We start from the raw sequence: 24,631 nt of genomic DNA, 5'->3' as shown, positions 1-24,631 counted from the left end.
TTGTTATGCAGAGGGGTCAGTCTTAGGACAATTCATCTTTGGATTAGTCAGGACAAGATGTATAAAACACAGATTCATGGTATGCTGCCCTTTTCTCTGGAGTTATTTGACCTTTGGTACTTCATTCTCTGTGTTTGTTTGATCATCACAACAGTACCCTTCTCAAATATGTTTAGATTTTGCTTGTTTATTGTTTTCCTAGATACAACTATTTTCAAATAGGAAAAAACATGTTAAAGCATTTAAAGAGTGAAACAGGAAAGACAAAGCGTTTTAAGAGTGAAATAGGAAAGAGTATAGTCACTGAACTATCAGGAAGCAAGTACTGAAACCAACCACATCGCTCCTCCCATCTCGGTTCTTATCCAGTTATGCCCGTCCCCACTCCTGGTCTCTTAACACGTTGCGTTTGATTTTCCCAGTGATTGTCTTGGGGAGTTCTTGAACAAATTCCACCTGATGACAGAAAAACACATCACGAGGCTCTAGATTCCATGTGTCTCACCCTCGCAGTCAGTGCAATCACAGAAACCCTGGGCTAAGGGTTAAAATTGGAGATTCCGGGCTTTGGATATCCTTCCAAAAGTAAATAATCTCTTCATCCTTTGGTTTTCCTCTGTTTACACCTAGAATCCAACTGCCTTTTACTATACCTGGTTCAGAGAAAAGACCTCTTAAAATGCCAGTCTTTTAAGAGCTGGGACCTAAAGAATCTGAGGAAAATCTTAGGGATGATTTATAGAGTTGGTAAGGGTTTAACCTTACACCCTGACTTAGTCATACATTTTGTCTTTGATTTCTCCTCTCAAACATGTTTAAGTCTGTGCACCTTTAAATGCTTTCTCATCTCTTCTGAAAGTCACAGTTACCAATTTATTTCAATGGAGAAAGTGTGAGGATGGTTGGGTCAGATCACTAACATGAGTCACATTTTTGCTCAAATGATGTATTGGTAATTAACCAGTAGCAGCTGATAGCAGTCCTGCAGAGCCAGAAGGCACAGCAGCCATCCTGTCTTTATATGTGCTTGTTCTTCTCTCCTTCAGCCTTTGCAGAAAGAGTTCTCTCTGTGTATGTGTACACTTCTGAGGTTTAGATAGGACTACTTGAGCACCTTGGGCTTAGAGTAGTATCATAGGCCATTTTCCTTTGTAGGTCTGGTGCCATGTCTAAAATTAGGAACTTGGTGATTCTTAACTCTCACTCCCGTTCCCAGGCCCTTACTAGTCCTGAAAACATTCTTAGTATTGCAGTCTCTTTTTTTTTCTTTTTTTCCATCTGTGTGTATGCATTTTCTTTGCATGTGTGTGAACACACCTATATGGGTACACATGCACATCCTCAGTTAACTCTTCCACCTAAGAAACCAGGTCTCTTAGTCAAACCCAGAGTTCTCAGATATGGCTAGTCTTGCTAGTCAGCTTGCTCTGGTGTTCTACTTCTGCCTTCCAAGACAGGTGAGCCAGCACACCCAGCCCACATATACCAGGGTTCTGGGAATCTAAACTCCAGCCCTCACACTTTCATGGCAAGTACTTTAGTCATACCCCCAACCCCCGCAGTAAACGATTGTTTGTAGTATTGTAAATATAAAATACTTTACAACAAAAACTACCAGAGTTAAATTCAAGAGGTATCTTCTAGGATACACAGCAAGTATAAAGTGAAAATCCAACACGGTCGTAGGTAACTTGCACCTACCTTTCTTGGGTACTTGTAAGGTGCTGTTGAGTTTTTCACATGATCCTGAAGTTCAGCAGTTAACTTCTCACGGTTGGAGGACTTGAAGGGTGCAGCTAATACAATAAACGCTTTCACCACCTGCAGCAGAAAAACCATTTGCTTGTAAAACACATCAAGGGTTTGGAACTATTGCTGAATGCAGGCATTGACTGTTGATAGCAGTGCAAACTCCAGAGACTGGATGAAGCTTGGGTACAAATTATAAAGAATATTTGAGGATCTCTTCCCAGGGCAATGGACTGTGATTATGAGGAATGCTGGGTTCGGTTTATATATCCCATGGACTTAACACTTGTATGAGGCAGTCCTTGATTTTGAGGTGCACATTTATGCCATGGCACCTCTACAGTGAGAGGCATGTTGAGCAGGTTGAATGGAGATTCTAAAGAGGATAGTCTGTAGAGATCTGACAAAGTACAGAATCAGGAAGGGTCTATCTGTAAGGGGTTGCTGTCCTCCCAGTTTTTCCTTCATTTGGAATACTGCTTAAAAACACTTATAGAGGTTAATTAGTACACTGATTCTAATTGGCACTTGCTTCTGGCATTTGACTGAAATCAGTTATATTGAAAAGATGAGGCTGTAGCAGCAGGAGAAGAATGTTTTGCAGATTGGAATAGATCAAGAGCAGAGAGGGGAAGATGTCGTTCAGAGTGCTCTGTGGAAGACCACTGGTGTGTGAGAGGGAGGCACAGAAAAAGGGACGGAGAGAACTGATAGCCACACTGGCTCAACATTTTTCTGCTTGCTGAGTCTTCAGAAAACTTCCAGGAGGAAAGGGAAATGTGCCTCCTAAATAGACCCATGGGAATTTTGGGCCAACCTTGGATACGATTTCCTATTCCTATCTCTAAGAAATGTATTTTGATGGGGATGCTTCACTCCTTTAAAAGGGGAACAAGAATACCCTTGGGAGGGAATAGGGAGGCAAAGTTTAGAACAGAGACTGAAGGAACACCCATTCAGAGCCTGCCCCACATGTGGCCCATACATATACAGCCACCGAATTAGACAAGATGGATGAAGCAAAGAAGTGCAGGCTGACAGGAACCGGATGTAGATCTCTCCTGGGAGACACAGTCAGAATATGACAAGTACATAGGCTAATGCCAGCAGCAAACCACGGAACTGAGAACAGGACCCCCGTTGAAGGAATCAGAGAAAGGACTGAAAGAGCTTGAAGGGGCTCGAGACTGCATATGAACAACAATGCCAACCAACCAGAGCTTCCAGGAACTAAGCCACTACCCAAAGACTATACATGGACTGACCCTGGGCTCCAACTGCATAGGTAGCAATGAATAGCCTAGTAAGCACCAGTGGAAGGGGAAGCCCTTGGTCCTGCCAACACTGAACCCCCAGTGAACGTGATTGTTGGGGGGAAGGTCATAATGGGGGGAGGATGGGGAGGGGAACACACATATAGAAGAGTAGGGGGAGGGGTTAGGGGGATGTTGGCCCGGAAACCAGGAAGGGGAACAACAATCAAAATGAAAATAAGAGATACCCAAGTTAATAAAGTTGAAAAAAAAAAAAAGGAATGTATTTCGAGCTGTAACGGTTGTATCTGATGCTTTTGCTTACACAGGGAACAACAGCACATGAGTTGTCTAAGCAGTATTCCCCTCGTGTCTTTCTAATTCCCAAGACCACCATATCATCCAGGCTTGGCCATTTGGCCTATACAAGTTGCTGGGCCACACTGGCTAGAGATGTGGTAGAATTTTCCTGAAACGGGTGCAAAAAGAATCTACTCCTTTCTGGTAGGGAGGAGACAAGTTACATTTATTTGTGTCTTGAGCTGATTGCTATGTGATAAGAGGAACTAGAACTTAGGATCTCAGGCAGACAAGGGAGACAGCCTTGATAACATCGCAGGTATGCTGGTCTGAAGCTTGAACCCCTGAATTAAGGGGCATTTCTGACCCAGGCCACCCAAAGAATACCAGACCTCTTTGGGGGGTAGAAGTCATTTGTAAAGTAGATTACCTGGCATACATGTACCTTTGAGAATTAAACAAGTTACCTTAAGTTGGCCTTTGCCATGGATACATGAACAGAACTTGAAAATGAAATTGCTGCTTTAGTTCTGACATCCACCCTACCTCTCCTCGGATTGGATCTGGACTGCTGACAACAGCTGACTCAACTACTGCTGGGTGCTCTATCAGTGCACTCTCTACTTCAAACGGCCCAATTCGGTACCTGCAGAGGGAAGGAAGTCTTTGATCATCACATTCTCCAAATCGGAACTCTCCCATTCTGCCATGCCATCAGTTTCTTAGAACAGCACAAACCCGGAGGATATAATGACATCATCAGCTCTGCCGACAAACCAAAGGTATCCATCATCGTCCATCACTCCTCTGTCTCCAGTGATGTAAAAATTTCTTCTTATTGTGGCATCAGTCTTCTCTGGATTGTCCTACCGATCAAAGGCATTTGGGAATTTGTCTGCTAGAACAGACAGAGGTGTGACGCCCACTGAATGACTTACACATCTTACTTCTAAAAGAAGTCTGGGTTTTGATAGGACAGGTCCTAGAATAGAGCACAAAAGCTCTAAGCTCTAAGAACTAACCCTCTCCTATGAACCTTGGGTTTGCATGCAACCTCTTCTGCCTCAGCAGGTCCACCTTCCTCTCTAAGGACAGCCACTACAAATGGTTTCTTTTTTTTTTTTTTTTCTTTTTTTCGGAGCTGGGGACCGAACCCAGGGCCTTGTGCTTGCTAGGCAAGCGCTCTACCACTGAGCTAAATCCCCAACCCCTACAAATGGTTTCTTATTTGTAGAATTTCTCTTAGGAGTGCTTTCACCGAATGGATGTTTTTCTCCCCACTTTGCCCAAGAGCCAGCAAGACATGGTAGATATGAAATTTGGGCCCATTTCTGAATTCGGGCATGGCTAGCATTTTCTTGTTCATACCACATATTCAGAGAAGAAGCAGAAGGGCCGATCAGACCCCAGCCTAAGGGCAATCTCCCCTTCCTTGCCCGATGGTAGGATATTTCCATGTTCATCTATAATCTGGAATAAAAGAAATAATGTCTTTCATTTTTATGTATAAAATGAAAACAGGCTATGAGAGGGGAGAACATGAAAGCACTCTTCTTCCTTGAACCAATCAGATCTTTTCTCAACCCACCTGCACATCGTAGGGCACTACTCCCTTTCCCATGGAGCCTGGTTTAATTTCTTCTCCTTTGCGATTGGCGCAAATTATTCCCTATGACAAGGACATGTTTTATATAAGTGTACAAATTCTGACAGTGAAACTTAAGATTCAGGTTTGGGGGCTGGGGCGATGGCTGAGTCAATAAAGTACTTGTCATCAAACACGAGGACCTGAGCTTTGGTTCCCAGCACTCATGCAAAAAGCCAAGCTTGGTGGTTATGAAATGTAAGCCAGTGCTAGGGAGGTGGGGACAGGTAGATTCTTGGCTCACTGGCAAGCCAGTCTAACCTAATCCATGAATGCTAGGTCCAGTGAGAGAACTTGTCTCAAAAAAATAAAAATAAAAATAAAAGATAGTGGCGGGGCTGGAGAGATGTCTTGATGTTTAACTGAACTCATAGGCAGGTAGGCGGGCATGTTGCCCCCCCCCCCCCCCCAATCTTCCCAGAATGCAGGGTCATTCTTCTGGGGTGAGGTTTTTGGAGTAGTTGATCTGTGTACCAGAGTCACCAAGTGCACTGTTAAAACACAAATGGCTGAGCTTCACCCCCAAGGTTCTGATTTAGTGATGTTAGGTAGGATCTGAGGATGTGCTTTCTACCACATTTCTCTATGGCATCCACGCTGCTGTTTTAAGGACCATACTTCTTTTTTATTGTTGCTGTCTGGACTTTGAGACAAGGTCTAAAGATCTTATTATGATATAATGGAGGCTAGCTTTAGACCCATGATGTAGCTAAGGCTACCCTTGAATGTGTGGTCCCTTTGCCTCAACTGCCTGTGTACTGGGATTACAGACATATCCTGCATCTAGCTTAGGACTGCTTAGCTGAACACCATGCCTTCTAGGTTCCACTGGGTACACATTGTAATAGATTCTACTGAGACTCTTGGGGGTAAGGAGGTCTTTCTCAATGCAATGGCAAGATAAACCCCTCAGGTCCAGACTCATCAATCCCTAAATTCCTGAGATAGCTGTTTTGCAGGGAGGAGGCAGGAAGGCCAATCACACTTCTTCTTAAGCCATACCTAGCTAAGCAATTGTCAAATGATAACTATTAACAGCAAGGTGTTCTGAGAAGTTCTATGAAGGTTTGTAGTATGAGTGGGGCACTTCAAGTGCTCAACCCTAGGGCTGAATAACCCCAACAGACAGCCAGATCACCATATACATAGTTTCTGTATCCTTGGAATCAACTAATCAAGGACTTAAAGTGTGTGTTTTTTAAAAATTGAACCTCTATTGTATATACAAGCATTGCTTCCCCATTATATCCCAGTGACACAGACCGCAGCTATTTAATTAGTGGTTTTAAATAGCAATGTTGCATTGCATTTGGTACCTTAGGTAATCTAGTGATTTAAAACATAAAGGAAGATATGTTTAAATTCTGTGCAAATCCTGTCCCATTTCATATAAAGAGCATGAACTTTGGAGGATTTTGGTATTGTCTAGGGTCTTAGACCCAATCTCCCACAGCCACTGAGGGAAGACTTGTACACAAACTTTGTCCCTCAGACATACCACTTCAGTCTGTCCGTAGCCCTCGTATAGCTCCAGCCCAGTTTGTGCCTTCCACTGTTCCAGCACCTCGGGGTTGAGTGGCTCCCCTCCTGTCAGGCAGTGCCGCAGCCTCTTGAATTGATACCTGGAGAGGCAGAGTTGCATGGGCTTTGGTGGGGGGGACATTTCATCACAAGTTCAGATGTTCAAACAAGAGAAGCTCTAGGAGAGCAGGCTGTAGAAACACTCACAACTTAAATGTTTTCTGAACATCCCCTGTATTGCTGGATAGCTTCTAGTTGTATGAGGCATATGAGTGATGAAAAGAATATTTCTGAAGAAACTGTTTTGGCAGGTGTGGAGCTTAGAGGGAAAAGGGGTAGATCAGAATGGTAATAATAATAATACTACAAAGTATTATAATTATGAATAAAGAAGACAACACAGACTGGGTGGTGGCTGTGTGATAACAACTCTAGGAACCCTCTTAGAGTTCTCACAGTACCTATTTTACAGATGGGGAGATTAAGGTTTAGAGAGGTTAAAGAAACTGCAAAAGCCTTTGCAGTAATAGAGCATCAAGTAGGCTACTCTGTAATGGGAACTTATCAGACCAAACTCCCAAGCATGTCATCAACACCGAATCCTTGTCACAGTGTCGTAGATGAAATTAGTGGGGATTTAGCAAGGCCAAGTAGCAAAGTCCTTCCTGTTTGACGTTGGATCTTGCACTTTTAGCTACTGGCTGATGGATCAAGACATGGATGCACGGCACGGTCTGACTCTCACAAGTAGTGGGGCCCCAAACAAACAGGAGGCTACATGGGCAAAATGTACTCTGTGTCTTCAAGCAACCCTTATATAGCTTTGGACTACGCTTGAAATGTGAGGCAAGAGGCTCACATTGACGGCCACAAGGAGATGAAGCTGACAAGAAAAGAGGAGGTGCCTATCCGTGTCACTGTCTTATAGTGCGTCCTCCCTGGGCATCCAGACCTTAGTGGGAAAGGAAGATGGTCAGGCCTACAGGACTCAAGTTAGTCTCTTCGTCTTTCTCTTTCTGTGTGTGTGTAACTGTTCCCTCCAAGATTGAAACATTCTCGTCCTACAAGAAAGCTTTTTCAAACTGGAAAGAGACAACTCAAAATAGCTTCAGGAAGTCACTGAAACTCACCAGGTCTCACTAGGCCCCTCCTTCCCAGAGTAAGCAATATAAGTTGGAAAGAAGACTCAGACAAACCAATCTGCAAAGAAAACTCTGAAACTAGACCAGCTGCCTGAAAGTAAATAGTAGAAAACAGCCCAGCTTTCTGCAAGAGGTTTAAAATGACAGTGACTTGGAAAGGACACTCTCTCCAATCGGTTGAGCTGCATGCAGGCTGTGCAGTGAGTTCTAGGTTCCCAGATTTTGTGAGCTGTCAGTGGAGTTGGAATAGACTTTGATGCTGCTGCTGTTTTTGAGTCATTTCTACTCCTGCAAGTAATCACTCACCCTACTAAAGTAAGTCACCCCAATACAACCCAGTGGTTCACCAAGTTGGACTTGGGTGGTATTTGTACTTTGGTCGGTCATTGGCTGTCTCTCTAGGGTGAGTCAATGTGTGTTTTGTGTTTTTCCAGGAAAAGTTTTATTACACAACACCGTGTGCTAAATTTTAATTAATTATATAAAAATGTATCAACTCTACCTGACAGGTGGTGGATGATTTGGCTAAAAGATATATAATCCTGAGTTATAAATTTCATTTGCTTCTCTTCAAGGATGCATATGTGTGGTTTTTGTTTGCCTGTCTTGCTTTGAAGGGGATAATTCTAAAGGGTGTGTGTGTGTGTGTGTGTGTGTGTGTGTGTGTGTGTGTGTGCGCGCGCGCGCGTGCATGTGTGTGCTCCTATAGGTGTGGGTGTATATGTGTGCTTAGTTGCCCATGTCTGTATGTCTGTGTAGGTCAGAAGGCAATCTTAGGTGTGATTCCAAAAGATACTATCACCTTGTGTTTTGAGATAGGCCTCAAACTCCTCAAGCAGGCTATTCTGGCTTGCCCGTGAGCCTCAGTGATCCTCTTGTCTTTGTTTCCCTAGTGTTAGATTACAACTACACACTACAACTCCTGGATATTCATGCTTCAGGGGGATCAAACTCAGGTCCTCATGCTTGAGTGGTATCTGGTCTATCTCCCAGCTCTTCCCATGGATTTTAAGATGGCATACGATTTTGTCCCCATAAGGTATCAGGTAGTATCTTAGGACATTTTGCTTGTCATGAATGAAGGAAAAGAAGAGGACAATGCTAATGGCATCTGCTCAGCATCATACAGTGTCCAGAAAGTCATTGCAGTGAGATTCAGGTTCTCAGGCCACCCTGTGTGGTAAAAGAAGCTCTGTGATGTCAGAGGACTGCTTCTGCTTGTGGTTCAAACGAAGAGTTCTGCCCAGTACCTCTTAAGGTCCTGTTGTACAAGCATCCGGTACACGGTAGGAGCACTGCACAGGGTCGTGATAGGATATGAGGTAAGCGTCTGGATGATAGGGAAAGACAGACATGTCAGTAGTGGTCAGCTAGAGGCCATGGCTATAGAAGACATCTACAACTTTCTTTTCCATTACTGTGTGCTAATCACATGCAATAAGAAAGTAAACATCTACCAGTTGTCATTAGTGACATTTGGGGGGTTCCTGGTTAATGGAGAAATGTACATGTTTTGGAAAAAGGCATCTGCTGTTGGATTCAGTAGGTGAATTGCTGAGTTTGAGAACAATCCCAAGTATGAACTGGTTTACTCAACTTCAGGACTTTGTATGATGAACTCTTGTAAGCTACCCATATTTCCCCATATGTTCTGTGTTGCATTGAGCCTGGCTGTATAAACTAACCTATCAGGACCTTTCACTACCATTCCTGTGAGGGCCAGCCCACCTTCAGAGAACACGGAGTCATTGCAGAAACAGCCGTTCTAAAGGACTTAACATTTGCCTATACCCCGTGTTCCTCAGGTCAAACTTTGTGCAATTCTCATGCTTTAGGGGTACCCATAATGGAGGAACAGACCTCACTGTATTGTCCAATGTGTTCACAGATGGTATTAAACATAAGCGTTCCGGACAGTGTTGTCCAGATATATGCGGGCCAGTTGGACTGTTGTAAGGTCAAGAATAACTCTTAGTTCATGCAGCAGCCTTTCTCTCTACGCCCCTGCTTCAGAGGCTTTAATTCTCAGTAAGGGCAGTGTGTACTATGTACTTCTCAGAGCAGCACAAGTCCTCTAGAGAGTTTTACAGCTACAAAAGAAAGTTTTTTTTTTTCTTTTTAGTTTTGTTTGTTGAGAGTGTTTCTTTGTGGAGCCCTGGCTGTCTGTGGAGCAGGCTGGCCTCGAACTCAAAAAAAAAAAAAAAAAAAAAAAAAAAAAATCTGTCTGCCTCTGCCTCCTGAGTGCTAGAATTCAAGTTGTGTGCCACCACCACCCAGAATGCAAAAGGAAGGTTTGAAACTGGATAAACGGTGTATTTTCCAGGGCACTTGCTACACTTGATGCACAGTCTGCTTCCATTGCCTCATCGTTTTTCACTTAAGGCCTTCAAGCCAGCTTGTTAGACCAGTTAGCGAAAAACAATTAAAACATTTTTAAAAAAGTCACAGACTGAATGCTGCTTTTACTTACCCACAGTGTGCTGCTTTGTTAATACTACAAATCTCATAAAGATTAAATCATTTTTTTTACTGCTAAAAATACTTGGCTTTAATTATGTTTTCATTTAGACAAAGCTGCCAGATATTTTTCTGGGATGTAAGTTTGCATTGTTCTTAATGAATTATGAAGTTACATATATGTAAAAACTATTTTAAAATAATTTCTTATGATTTATTGTAATGTTGGATTTGTAAGACTGTAGGGTTATATAAAATTTCCTGGGTGAAGAAAGGTCTTCATGTTGATGACTAGGAAGCCCTGATTTATGGAGCATAACAACATAGGCGCATGTGCGTATGTATGTGCGTGCGTGCGTGCGTGCGTGTGTGCACATGTGTGTTCTATATAAACAAATCAAGGTAATTAATATGTACATATCTTCGAATATAATCACTTCCATGTGTTGACAATATCCAAACCCGTAGTTATTTTGAGATGTCTTTTAGGCTACAGTTAGCTTGCTGTGCTATCAGACATCTTAATGCAGTCATCTCTAGTGGAAGAACTGCATACCGAGTTTGCTGGAGTGTTGGGGCCTAAGAATTACAATGAAGAACACAGAATGGGGAAGAGACAGGGGGATAGAAAGGGCTGTTCTAAGAGAGAGGTGACCTCCTGAGATCGGCTGTTGACCTCTGACCTTTAGGTCAGAATCAAAATATGTGTTTCAACTCGAGTCTTCTGTTATTTAGAACTAGGCTTCTAAGCAGCCAAGCTTTATCCACTAGTGAGCCCTGAGTGGTTTACACAGCTACAGCCTGGCTTCCCTGCTGAGAGCATGGTGGGTAATTTCCCTTCACTCACAAGCACTCAGAAGTCAACTCTCTGAGACTTTGCTGCTTAAAAAACAAAACAAAACAACCCTGATTTCCAGAAACTTGGGAAGCCCTGGAGTCTGAGAAATCCCTTCTTTATGGTTTTGTGGGTTCAAGACTTACATCTAGGAAGGTATCAGTGTTGAACTGGGCCATCCGGTGCACAAAAACACAGGCACCTCGAAGCCACGTGGAAAACACACTACCAATGGCAGCCTTGATCCAGCCAGTGTCTGACATGTTCCACATGATATCTGATGATGTCAAGTCCAGCCAGTACCTACATACAGAAAAGCAACAGAACAAAGCAAAAATAAAACATAAAAGTATGAGCCTAGACCGGCAGAGACTTGATGTGCTGTGGTTGGGGGAATACCCAGGGGGAGGGGCTCCATTCCAGAAAAGGATGGGGGGGGGAGGTGTGGTGTGAGCTGGGGAACAGAATAAAACAAACAAACAAAACCAAAATGAAAAGCAAGCACTAGTTTTTGAGGAGTAGTCTTGCCCTACACCACAGTGGAAGCAAGTCTCGGTGTGAGACCAGGCTGCAGTCAAAATAAGAATAAAACCGTGGTTTTCTTTCCTACCTTCCACAAAGGGCATACCCAATGCCAAGGCTGCTCTGTGAGTGCTGAGCCATCTTGGGGGAGCCTGTGGTCCCACTGGTGAAGTAAATGGCCATTGGCTCTTGACTTCCTGTCTGCACACAATTGTGCTCTTCAGAGGCTGATCTGCGGATGAACCCCAAGATAGAGACCGAGGAGAGATCAGTTGACTCTGTACCATTGTTCTGTGCTGGCTTCCCAGGTGCCCAAGGGAACAATGGACTGAACCTACCACAGAGCTCCCCTAAGGGGAACTCTCAGGAATCTTAGAGGGACTCTAAAGAACAGGGTAAAGCCCTCATTCTAAAGCTCATTTCTCTGTAGGACAAATAGACAACCAAGGTAACTCACCACATCAATAACAAAAGAGCATATACTTTATTTCAATGTCTTTGCAATTTATAAAAAATTCAAAAACAGATCTGAATCTTTCTCAGTCAATACCATTTCATGATTTAGGGATTAGAGAAAGACCTTTAGATTTAAAAGTCAAATACATTGAGAGCAAATTTAAAAATTCTGTTGTTGTTCAGTATCTTCCGTATCTCTGATATAAACAGCTAATAGTTGACCAAATAACTATCCCATTCTTTCCCAGAACTAATAAAAGTCTGGTTTTGTTCAGGTACTAGGGAGCCACATGCTTCTCACTTACTTATAATTAAGCTAAGCCAATCAGGATCTTCTCTTTCCTTTTCAGTGATTGGTTTAGAAATGGGCCTGGGGGAATTATAGTCAACAGATATAAAGTCCTATAGGAGACATTTGCTTGTTTTAAGAAGAGTGATGTGGGCTAGGATGAGGACCAGTGTTTGGACCCAAGCATGTCAGGTAGCTGTGGAGGCCCATCTGTGATTCCATTGTTTGGAAGGTAGAGACTAGGTCCCTAGCACAAGATCGCATTCTAGACTAGTGATGGGTTCGAGGAAAGCCTCTGACTCAATGGGTCAGGTGGAGAGAGATCGAGAAGACACCTGCCATCAGACTCAGGCCTTTGCATGCAATCATGTACATGTGTACTCTCACACATATATGTGCCTATGCACATGGGAACGCGCACGCGCGCGCGCGCACACACACACACACACACACACACACACACACACACACATACTATGAGAAAAAAAAAGAGTAATGAAGACAGGATAGCACTGTCTTTCTCCCGTCCCATTCATCCTGTGTCACAGCCCATAAACACTGTCATTGTATAGAATGTATACATGTATACATTATGCATGTCTGGAATTCTAGTCACATTGGCATCATACGACAGCTGGCAATGAAGGACGGCTGAATTCGGGCCTGTGCTAGCTTCATTGAGCCACCTAGGCAACCATCGGCACTGTTTGCATCATCTGTATTTTGATTACTAAATCAGAAAGCATTTATTGTAGGTGAGAGCAGAAGACTGTCAGTGTACACGGCTCTCCAATTCCTCTCAACCCTGGGCAAACACACCATTCCCGCACTGAGGGATCTGGGTGAGGCTTATGACTCAATGGGGTGCACACTGTGTGGCAGGGATTTGCGGATTCAGATTGTCTTGTGTGACAGAGGAGGCCATGGGAGGTGAACTGACATACTTCTGCTGGAAGTCATTATGTAGCCCATGACTGTCTTGGAACTCACCATGTAGACCAGTCTGGCCTTAAACTCATTGATATCTGCTTGCCTTTGTCTCCTGGGTGCTGGGACAAATGCCATGCATCACCGTGCCCTGTATTATATGTATATATACACCTCGTGTATTATTTTTTAACTAATCTTTTTGAAAAAACTCCGAGTAACGGGTTTTATTTTGGTGAACTTTATTTTATGTTACTGTTTTATTTTGAGGCATTGTCTCACAGAGTCCAGACTGCCTGAAAACTGTGCACTTCCTTTTGCTGCCATTTCTTGGGTGCTGAGATTACAGACCTGTGCAACCACCTCTAAATTATGCTGCACTGGAGAAGCCCAGGGGCTCACGAGTGCTAAGCAGATTCTATCATTGGAGCTACGTCTCTAACACTCGGCTAATTTCAATGATGAATGAAGCCACTGAAAACTAAGATGGAGCTCGCTAGGTAACAAACATACTCAGTCCATAATGCCAAAAGTAGTTTCACAAAGTACTGAGACATTTTTGGCAACTCTCTTTAAGATAGAAAAAGGTCATTGATTGTTTTTTCTTTCAGAACAAATATTGGGTGAAGTTGGATGTTTTGGGTTCCAGAGAGGGTGATTAGATTACTTTACCTAACATCCTAGGTTAGGGGACATCTCCCATTTCTCCATTAAGTAAGGGACTTGTTAGCACAAGGCTTTCATCCCTGTGTTTACTTTTCACTGAAAGAAGAGACGTTGAACTTTCTGAGAGGCACGAAGACGTTCACAGGGTGATGCTGAAGTCTGGTTTTCCTCTCTTCTTGCTTTCTAAGTTTTGAGTTCTGGATTTTCAGAGATAATTCTATCCTGGTAACTTTAAGATTTTTTCTCATTATACCAGAGTCATATTCTCCACTTGTAAGGCATCTGGATCTTCTCAGACCCCTGATCTCCATGTGACTGGCTCAGTGTGTGTGTGTGTGTGTGTGTGTGTGTGTGTGTGTGTGTGTGTGTGCTTAATGTGAATGGGCGCTTTCCCTGCATGTATGTTTGTGTACCATGTGCATGCAGTACCCATGAAGGCCAGAAGTGGGCATTGGATCCTTTGGAACTGGACTTACAGATGGTTGTGGGCTGCCATGTGGGTGCTGGGACTCAAACCTGGACCATCTGGAAGAGTAGTCAGTGCTTTTAACAGCTGAGTCATTACTCCAGCCCCTAAACTAAGCTTACTATTTTATAGCAGTCTCTACTGGTTATCTCCCCCTCTTTGTCCCCCCCTCTGTCCCTCCTTTTCTGTCTGCCTGCCTTTTTTCTTTTTCTTTTTCTTTTTCTTTTTCTTTTTCTTTTTCTTTTTCTTTTTCTTCCTTCCTTCCTTCCTTCCTTTCTTTCTTTCTTTCTCTCTTTCTCTTTCTCTCTTTCTCTCTTTCTTTCTTTCATTCAAGACAATGTCTTGTTGTGTAGTTTAAACTGGCTTCTAAGTTCTTCATTCTGAATTTGATCCACTTTGACCTTCTGAATATACCCCATGCCTAGTTTTAATTTCCATGTTTGTAGTGCTGGGACTGAAGACCAAGGCCTTTCATTCAGTCAGTACCAAGCCTTGTTCTGATGAGCTGTATCGCTGGTCTCATCTTCCCTCAAATGACAGTACCCCATCTGTCCATCTCCCAACGAAAGTCAACCACACCAACTCCTGCTCCTTCGTCTGCCCTGTGAGTCAGCCATGAATACAATGCAATCACTGTGCCATTCGTTCTAGCCCTTGTGTCGCGCATGTCATTTACCTTATCCCATTCGTTTCTGCTGCAACCCCAAACTGTCAGTGTTCTGATCTCATAGATTAAGAGGCAGTCTTTCGGAAATGTCACATAGCTCACCCAGGCTTACAACTCACATAAAATATAAGTTGGATTCTTAAAATTTTTATAAAACATTGGCTACTTAAATAAATATTATTCTGCCAATCAATGTTTTTCCCATTTTTAAAATAACTTATGAAATGCTCTCTCATGTTAGCTTATTTTGGCCTCAAATGCCACTAGATACTTGCAGTATAATTATCTCCATTTTACATATGAAGAAAATGGAGGGTGATCGTTTTTTTATCTGCTTATTAAATATTCCTTCAGCATGCAGATGTGTGTTGTTAGGTATTAAAAGATAAAGGTATCAACCAAAACATGCAAGAAAAACCTTGGCATCCTTGAAGAGTTTAATTTAAGGCAGGGGCTGTAATGCTTTCTGCAAAGGGCCAGATGGCAGGCATGCGATTATTAAATGGAAGCAGCCATAGACAATATACAAACAAATGAGCACCTCTGTGTGCCAATAACACTTTATTTATAAAATCAAGTGGTGCACCTAACTTGACTTCGGAGCCTAATTTTCCAGTCCCAACCTTGGAGTAGAAAAACTGAATCTAAGAGAACAAGAGGCTAGCCTGTTCACTCAGAGGACCAGCAACATGAAGAAACACCCATGAAAGGAAAAGAAGTCTTATGGCTTCCATTGACATGGCTAGGAATATCACCACTTACGACAAAACATTTGAACTGGAACCGACAAGATAGAACAACTATGGAAAGGACTAGGAAAGAACATTCCAGGCAGGAGGGACAGTGGATGCAAAGGTCCCGAGCTAAAGCACGTTCAAGGAATAAAACGGAGACCATGATACTGTGGCCCGGAAGCTGGGCAAAGGCCTGTCCCTATAGCACACTAATCACAGCAGCAGAAACAGAAAGGACAGAGTGGAGCTGTATTTCTTTCTTTCATCTGTAAATAATTTCATTAAATGACTCTTTAGGGTGTGGAGAGACGGTTTAGTGTCTAAGACCACCTGCTATTATTACTGAGGACATAGGTTCAATTCTTGGCACCCTTAGGGCAGCTCATAACTATTTGAAACTCCAGTTCCAGAAGTTCATATGCCCTCTTCTGGCCTCCTTGGGCTGTATGCATGTGATGTGAAGACATACATGTAGACATAATACTCATATATTTAAAAATAATTCTTTCTGGGGAAGGGGCCTAATATCAACTCTGGCTTCTGCTGAGTCTTTGGTCAAACAGATCAGAGCTGTAGCTGTAGCTGTGATTGGTGCTGTTGCTAGTGCCTCCCACCCACATACTCACTGAAGTAATTCCTGAAAGCTGAGCCACCCGTCCCAGCGGTGTGGAGACACCAGAAGCTTAGTCTTCAAGTTGGGACACTCTGATGCAATGGAGTCCACTGCAGGGGCCACTTCCTCACTGGCCACAATGCACTTGGCCTTGGATGCTTGCAGCCGGTAGAGGATGTCTTTTCTGGTCAGTTGGATTGTTCCAGGCATGAAGACAAGCCCTGGAACAGAAAGCGATTCCTGAGCTAACAGCTCTGGAGATTATGGGGAAATGCAGGTCTTGTGTCTGGATGAATGAGAACTTCAGATCTCAGCCCTCAGCCACCTGTGACCTGGTTCCCTGGGATATCCCACTGGACCCTGGCATGAGGCATCAGTAGAGCTCTGGCTTCCAAATCTGACAGGTTGTGGGTCTAGTCCTGGCCTTGCAACTCGCTAGCCTTATTACTTGGGTCTCCCTGGCCTTCACTTCTTTACTTTTATTGTGGGGAATAATGACAGCACCTGGTTGACAATGATGGGCTAGTAGTAAGAACCACTTTCATGTCATGCTTGAAAGCTGATTGTGTAGTCATCACGCTATATTCTATGGCATGGTTTCTGTGAACATCATTTCATTCAATCTTTCAACCAAGGTGAGTTTTGCAAGATAATCCACTGGCAATGAGAGAAGAAAATAATAGGAAGATACAAAAGGTACAGAGACACTAGAATTCTTTTCATGTGTTATCTCCTTTGTTCAAATGCTTTATAATATACATATTACATCAGTGCAACAAGACAGAGTGAAAAATTATATGCGGATAGGAAAATGCCTGCCCATTAAAATTTTGATAGGTTGCATGCCCAGATGCTTAGAGACTACTCTTCAAAAACTTTAAAAGATCTCTCTCTCTCTCTCTCTCTCTCTCTCTCTCTCTCTCTCTCTCTTTCTCTCTCTCTCTCTCTCTCTCTCTCTCTCTCTCTGTGTGTGTGTGTGTGTGTGTGTGGCGTGTGTGTGTGGGTGTGTTTCTATTTTATATGGAGGTTAGATGATACCATTGTGGATGTGGTTCTTTCCTTGTACCTTTCTGTGGGTCCTGGGAATTGAACTTGTGTAGCTAGGCTCATGCAGTAAGCATCTTTAGTAACCAAGTCATCTCAATAACATGAGACTATTATTCTAAGCATCCCCAGTGGTGCATGCAGTCTTTGGGGATAGCTGGTGAGTATCAGAGCCAGTCTGAAGTTCACTGATACAGTGGTCTGGCACCACCAAGATTTTCCTAGATGACCATGGTCCAGCTTAATTTATCCCCCTTCATTCCAAACACTAACCAGAGGCAGAATTTCAAAGTTTCTTCTGAGAAGAAGAAGCATGGGGCAGGATTACATGTAAGGATTAGATGTAAGGATAAGATGTACACAGGTGGTTTGACTCTCTAAAGTGAATCCCTGGGAGGGCAGTGGCACTCCAAACATTACAGATAGCCACTGCCTTTCACCGAGCACGTATCACAGGCCAGTGAACTCTAACTCACCTAAGGGTCACAATGCCAGTAAAAGGCAACGCAAATAGCAAAGCCAGTCCCCAGAGAAATTTCCATATTCCCAAGACCTGTGCTGCATGAATATGTACTCCTTGCTGCGTATTTCAAAATCAGCTAAATAGGAAGTTGTGGAGTTGAATTCGTAGGAAGGAGGCCCTTCTTTATTGTCATTAGTGTTACTGTGGTGGCCTTTCATGCTGGGGTGTGCATGTGGTCAGAGGACAACTTAGGTAATGTCAGTGCTCCTCTTCTACCTTTAGGTTGGCCCCAGGGACTAAGCTCAGGTTGCCAGATTTGCATAGCAAGCACCTTTACCTGCAGAGCCATCTTGCCGTCCCAAGGATAATTTACTGACTATATTTTAACCAACTTAGCTGTTATAACCCTTAAGAAAACACATTAGAGGATCTCAGAAGGACTAATTAATATAAAAATATAAAATAATTCTCTTACAAGTCATTTGCTCCTAATAATTCACAGTTACAGTTTCTGTGGTGGGTTTATGAGTGTATTCAGTGGGTAGATTACCATCTTGGGAGTCACAGGAACAGCAAATATTTGTTGGATGGCAAGTAGTTTAGGCTTTATTGCACATGCCTTCCAGCAAAATCAAAATAGTTTGCCATGTGGTGAGTGAAGGCAATTAAAAAAATTCCCATAAAGAATTTGACATTTTGGGGAGTAAATAGGTCTGAAGCTGCTTTTCTTCACTTAGTGAGCTCTTCTGTTGTTGTTTTGTTTTATATTTTTGAACACTGGCTTGTATATTTGTACTCACAGATTTCCTAATTTAAATAATTTATATTGAATAATATTAAGGGTATATTTTATAACAGATAAACCATCCTTAATGTTCTTCCAACCACAGTTGATTTCCAATTTATATCTCCCTTTTTATATAGTAATTTAAACATTTTTATATTCTTGCTTTCAACTATTTTATTGCCAGCAAGAGCATCTTCAATTCTATGAAATTCTCCTGATGATATTATATTATTGCTAGTATAGATTGTTTTTAAGCAATACCCCCTTAAGAGCCAAATATTCAATCGTCAATCAACATCTCAACTAAACTTACACCTTATCTAGGTTATCCATTATTTAAGCATTTCTATTTAAGTTGTTTCTGGTTTTGTATACCTGTTAGTAACATTGCACAAATATCTCTCTGTTCTCTGTAGTACTCTATCCTTTGGCATTCTTATTTATTTTAATAGATGTCTGAAGATATTTTTTAGACAAGAAATCAGAGAATCTTTTGGTAAAAGACCTGGTGAGTGTTTGACTCTGTGGACTGTAGGATTGTTCTTGGTCTCAGTTCGCATGCTCGCTGTGGAGCACAGGGAGCCAGCTGTATTCTATCACAGTTCTACTTACCCGAACAGCTGGAATCACAGTCCCTGGCTTACAGACCCCTGTCTGAAAGACATGTGTTTTACTTGGGGTACATTAATACTATTTTGGGGAAAATGTGTAATCGGATACATTAATCCTTCGTCCTTAAATGTTTTTACAAGTCTTTGCATCCCCAAAGACTTCCTCTTCTCCTGTATTTTTGTGTTGCAGAGAATCCAGATGTACACAGAGAGAGCTGTGGGTTGGGGGTGGGGGAACCCGCACACCCTGTGCTGTGGAAAAGCACTCACACTTGTACTTGCCTTTACAGTTGCTTTTGTGCAACTCTGAATACCGCAACTCTCTTTTTCACTTTTTTGTTTGTGTGTGTGGGTGTATGTGTGTGAGGCTGAGACTTTGTCTTGACTAGCTGTGTCTGGCTAGTGAGCCCTGGGGATAGGCCTGTCTCTGCCCCACAGTGCTGGGATCATAGGAACCTGTCTCTCCATGCCAAGCTTTTTATGTGAGAACGCAGCTCTCCATGTTTGCACAGCAAGCACTTTTACCCACTGAGCCATCTCCTCAGATCCCCAATTACAAAACTTTCAAGTGGTGTGACCTTTAGCAAATGGCTCATCACTGTGCCTTGATTTCCTCTCTTGCAAAATGGTTATCACACTGACACCAATTTCTTAAGTTGTTGTTATTACATCACAACTGCTCCCAGTTTTAACTTTCTTTCTCTACTTTCTGTAAGGAGTGCTTTAGTCAAGTCTGGCACTTCAAAAAACTCTCATGTTTTGTCTCTTTGTGTTTCTACACGATTTTCATGTGACATTTGTGATACCGACCTGTTCTCATGCAAGCCACATTGATGAGCCACCATTCAGGGATGCGGGGCAGAATCACAGCTACCCGGTCTCCCCTCTGCAGGCCACAGGGCTTGGTGAGCACGTTGGCAGCCTTTCGGGACAAGGAGCCCAGTTCTTGGAAACTCCACTTCACCTCATCTCCTTTGCCATTCACCCACCACAGGGCTGGGTTGGCTGGCCTCTCTCCAGACTGGCCAGGAACACATGGGAAAGAGAAAATAATGTATTATGGTTTAGTAGTATCACCTGAAGACCCACATATTAAAGTCATGGTCCCTAAAGACCAAGATGTTAAAAGGCATGGTCCCCTCTCCTGTGGCACTAGAGCATAAAGAAGAGAATAATCAGAGCCTAGGCCCTTCCTCTCACTCTTTTCCTCCCCCTTTTCTAAGATGCCCTGGAGTGGAGTGGGCAACCTTCCTCACCATGCACGTTCCCATGATGCCCTGGGCTGCCCCAGGGCTAACTGAACATAAACTGAAATCATTGTACCCATGAACCAAAGCAAACCTTTCTCCACTTGAGGTTTCGTGTCTTAGGTGTTTTGTCACGGTGATGGAATGCTGACTAACACAGAAGGCAGACAGGAGGTCTACTGCTACTCCTCCTCCACACCTGCTCCCCCAGTGTGCCTGGGGAAAAAAATCTTCCTCTCCATTTGAATAGTCTTGGAGACTCACCTTTTCATGTGGTTTGCCTTTTTTTTCAAGAGGGGATGAACATATACCAAGGTGTAGTTAATCTGAATTCATCTCCCTAGACTCTAAGTTTTCTGAGAAGAATCAAAAGACAGAAACTGATTGGCATGAAAGGTGTTTATGGGTTCTTGGTACTTATGAGTCTCCATGGAGCCATCCAGGTTCCTACCCTCACTGAGATAAAGAATTGATTTAAATTTGACAGACAGAGCACAGTGAGAGGACCAGGAAGACAGAGATGGGTGGGCTACAGGAATGCTTGAGACCCGCTCTTTGATACCTTCTCCTTTAGAGACCACTGGTCGAGAACATCCGCAGCAAAGTTAAAGTTCTTGGGTAATGGCTTCTCACAGCGGTTGATGGCTTCAAAGTCATCCAATGTCAGAGGTGCCCAGAGCTGGGGGTCTCTGTGGAAGTGCCGGCCAGCAGGCTTGGCAAGCCAGATGAATCTAAGTCTCTGACAGCGGAGGAGAACCTTCATGATTCCTGAAAAACTGTTTTCTGATACCAAGTGGGCAATGTCTGTGGGAACGAGAGAGGAGGGGGAGAGTCAGCTGAAGATCGGGAAGTGGTTTCCTGAAGAGCGCTCCGCCCTCACGTAGATCTGCCACCACTAGCCACTGATCAGTGTCCCCACTACTGATGCTTCTTAACTGTGTGTCACCAGCTTAGCCCTAACAACTTGGCAAACTGTAAAATTGTCAAATTATCAACTTCAGCACCTACCTCCTCTCCGAGGAAAGCACAAAGGAAGGAAATATTTGCCATCTGGATTTGTTCACCTCAAACTCTTACCATATATGATAACTCCTCCTCTTGGGTTTCCTCTTCCACTAAAACCAGCCCATTTTCTTTTGAGAACATCCACAAAGAAGCAGCCTGACAGTCCCCTTGATTCCAGCTGCTCTGCTCTCCTCTGCCCATTATCCTTCTATGACAAGTCACTGAAGCCGTGGACAACATACGTTATGGGAAAATTATTCATCTTCCCATATCTCAATGCTGTCATTGGCATGGTGGAGAAAATATAATCTCTCACTCCTGGTTATTATGAAGATTTAATAAGATAGTACATGTAAAATGTGTAACTTCTGGACCTCTGGTTGCTAATTACTTCAGTTTTGGGGTAGTGCCATGAGACAGCTTCATGGATTGTTCTCAGCGTGTGGATCAGGAGGTCTGGAGTTTATTTCCCATTCTTTCAAAGTAGCTTGTGATACCAGTAAACCTGCCTACCTTTTCTTCCACTTGTAGGTTTTTATTTAATTCTATAGTTACTTCTTCCTTTGACCTTCTGTAGCTTGCACCCTGTATTATTCTAAGTCTTCTGTGTGCTCTCATTTCTATACACGAGCACCAGCTGTTTAACTTAGCTGCTGTGGGTAGAAGCTGTGTAGCTGCGCATTCCATTCTTAGCACTAAGTACGACTTGGAGCTAATAAAAACAGCCACTGTTCACAAAGCTCTTGTCTAGAGGGGCCAGCACTATGAAGCTGGAGCTGCTGCCGTTTCTACTTGGTGGGTGAAGACATGGACTCTGATGCAGAATCCCAAGCTTGCCCAAGATGGTTTTGCTTCTGGCGGCAGAAGCAAGGCTAGGAGCCCCTCTGCCATGGGTCCTCAACCTGTTGACAATGTCCTTTGTGTTTTCCTCTCAATAGGCCTTTTTGTGAATGGTGAGCACCTCCACCCGTCTGCCTTTTAGTTCTAGAAGGTTAGTTTGCATAGAGTGGAACAATATTCAGGTGCAAAGGGAACCCAGTCTGCAGCCTGGCGACAACAGGCACAGAACAGAACTGAGGGCTCAGGGTGCTGCTCCCTCTCCTTGGTGTTTTCCTGCCCCTTTGCTGCTCAGAGAGATGTCTGACTTCCTTGGCACAAAAAATGTTTGCCGCAGTCTTGAAGAGCTATCCGTTAGTAATGTTGGTATTAAACTTTCAGTGTCAATGTGGAAAGAAGGATCATGAATGGGAACATTACAATGAAACACATTAATGTGTACAATTCACATGTATTGCTAATCATCACTATGTTTTAAAAAGAGAATAAATAACAATGGAAAAGAGATCGTGCTTTTCCCAGGCAATTGTCTGGAGATGTGGTGGAGTTATCAGAGTAAAGAAGAGAGGAAAGAAGGCAGAGTGGGCTATGCTCATGGTTTTGCATGCTGCTGAATTGAGCTGCTTTTTCCCCTTTCCTAACATACATGCACAGATGTGCACACATGTGCACATTCATGTGCAAACACACACATATGCATATAGTACATATACACATAATTGCATCCACAACTTTATAACTCACACATAGACACAGACGCACACACATGTAAGCACAAATTCATAATTTTTTTCTCTATGTAGCCTACTCCCTCCTCACTCTCCTCTGTGCTCTGCAGTAATGATTATAACGTCTTTGCTGACTGGCTGTAGGGCTTCTGTGAGCTCCTGCCTGTTGCCCGGGACACAGATAGCTAAGACTCAAAAGCACTGCATAAGAACAATCGAACGTCATACAGATATGGTGACCCATGTCTTGATCTTAGCACTTGGCTAAGGCAGGAGGATTTTCGTGAATTTGAGAGCAGCCAAAACTATTTGAGACCCCATCTCAATGAAACCAAAAGCATAACAAAACAAAATTTGACCCTCAATACCATTTCTGCTGGAAGAATTCAGTGAAAGGGAAAAAAATGAAAAAGACAAAAGCTAATGAATTAGAGCCACTAAGATTTATTTATCCCTTACTCTTCTAACGCTGAACTCGGCATCTCTGGGATTGACTCCATCTCCACTACCCAAAACTATACCCACCTTTACTTTCATTTCGCCTTTCAAGACATGGACACCCAGAATGTTCACGGACACCCAGAATACTCTTGCTGTCTCTGAGTAGTACTGATCTTGAAAAACACAAATTCTCATCTTCATCCTTCCTCCAAGTTAAAAGATAATGATCTAAATCTACATGCTGTAAATATGTCTGAACTGCCTCTCTGTCTTGATGTATTCTGAGCACAAATAAAGCAGAGTGAATACTACAAATGCACACACGATTAGCAAGTGCACACATGAGCATGTAGGTCTCTTCCTTGACCTTGAGATATCTTTTGCCAGCAACATTTCTTTGTTCCCATCTTTTTGGCTTATGTTTGATTTTGGAGTTGACTTTCGTGCAGATGGGCCCTTAAAGAGAACACAGAACTCTGAGGCTTTGCCATTTTGTTTTGAATAGAGCCATTTCCCGACTCAGGATTCCAGGTTGGGGGCGGGGGAGCATATGCAGTTCCAGGGTCAAATCCAAAAGCCGCCCAGTGTTTTTAAATTAAAACAACATCTTTGGAGAAATTGATATATAAACATGCTTTAAAAATATCTCCAGAAAAAAAAATCACTGTGAAAGTGAGAGGGTTGAACTGAGTAATTTCTAAACCCTTTGTGATTTCCAGAGTTTAAGAAGTAAATTTAATAGTTGGGGAAATTGTTGAGCAACAGTTGGCCACTCAGGTGAACTCCTTTTACGATATACGTTGCTGAATTCTGAGTTTTATTTCGCAGTTACAGAATTTATTGCCTTGCTCACCAAGGAATAAAGGAACCGAGAGAATAATTTACCAATGGCCATTCATCCAGCAAACACCAATTCTAGCTTCAGGGGCCGTCCTTGTGGCCCAGTCAAGGGAAAGAACTCCCATGTTTTTATTTTTGCCCTGCATGGCTGATAGCTTTTACTAAGTGAAACTATCGAAGGCAGTCATCTGACCTTGGCTCTGCACCCATTTACTGTGGATGTGGCCTGCCTCGTGGTGACCGGCCTGCCTCCCTGATGCTGCTCTGCTAATGTCCCCTCCATGCTGCCATATGCATCTGTCTTACCAGCAAGCCGTCCTGCGGATCTAGAAAGGCCTCCCGCTCCTTCTCAAAGGCTGTTTCTGCCACAAAGTTGCTTCCTTCCT

General features: G+C 43.1%; 2 protein-coding genes across 2 annotated transcripts in view; one reads left to right on the top strand and one right to left on the bottom strand.

Annotated features, from left to right (window-relative positions):
- The window catches only part of Pdilt (protein disulfide isomerase-like, testis expressed), a 294,014-nt gene that overhangs the window by 52,936 nt on the left and 216,447 nt on the right, over nucleotides 1-24,631 (top strand). The gene's annotated exons all lie outside the window — the stretch shown is intronic.
- Acsm4 (acyl-CoA synthetase medium-chain family member 4) lies at nucleotides 178-24,631 on the bottom strand. The gene is made up of 14 exons (NM_181695.2): nucleotides 24,552-24,631; nucleotides 20,957-21,198; nucleotides 19,958-20,168; nucleotides 16,256-16,463; nucleotides 11,513-11,656; nucleotides 11,049-11,205; nucleotides 8,861-8,940; nucleotides 6,446-6,569; nucleotides 4,891-4,971; nucleotides 4,671-4,772; nucleotides 4,041-4,168; nucleotides 3,849-3,948; nucleotides 1,702-1,821; nucleotides 178-456 (listed from the first exon to the last, which is right to left on the bottom strand). Exons 2-14 carry the CDS (start codon nucleotides 21,155-21,157, stop codon nucleotides 370-372), a joined length of 1,743 nt encoding a protein of 580 aa, NP_859046.1. The 5' UTR covers nucleotides 21,158-21,198; nucleotides 24,552-24,631; the 3' UTR covers nucleotides 178-369.

Source organism: Rattus norvegicus, chromosome 1 (assembly GCF_036323735.1).
Source record: "Rattus norvegicus strain BN/NHsdMcwi chromosome 1, GRCr8, whole genome shotgun sequence".
NCBI lineage: Eukaryota > Metazoa > Chordata > Mammalia > Rodentia > Muridae > Rattus > Rattus norvegicus.
Note: the sequence above shows the minus strand (reverse complement) of the source record. Positions and strands in the feature narration are given on the sequence as shown.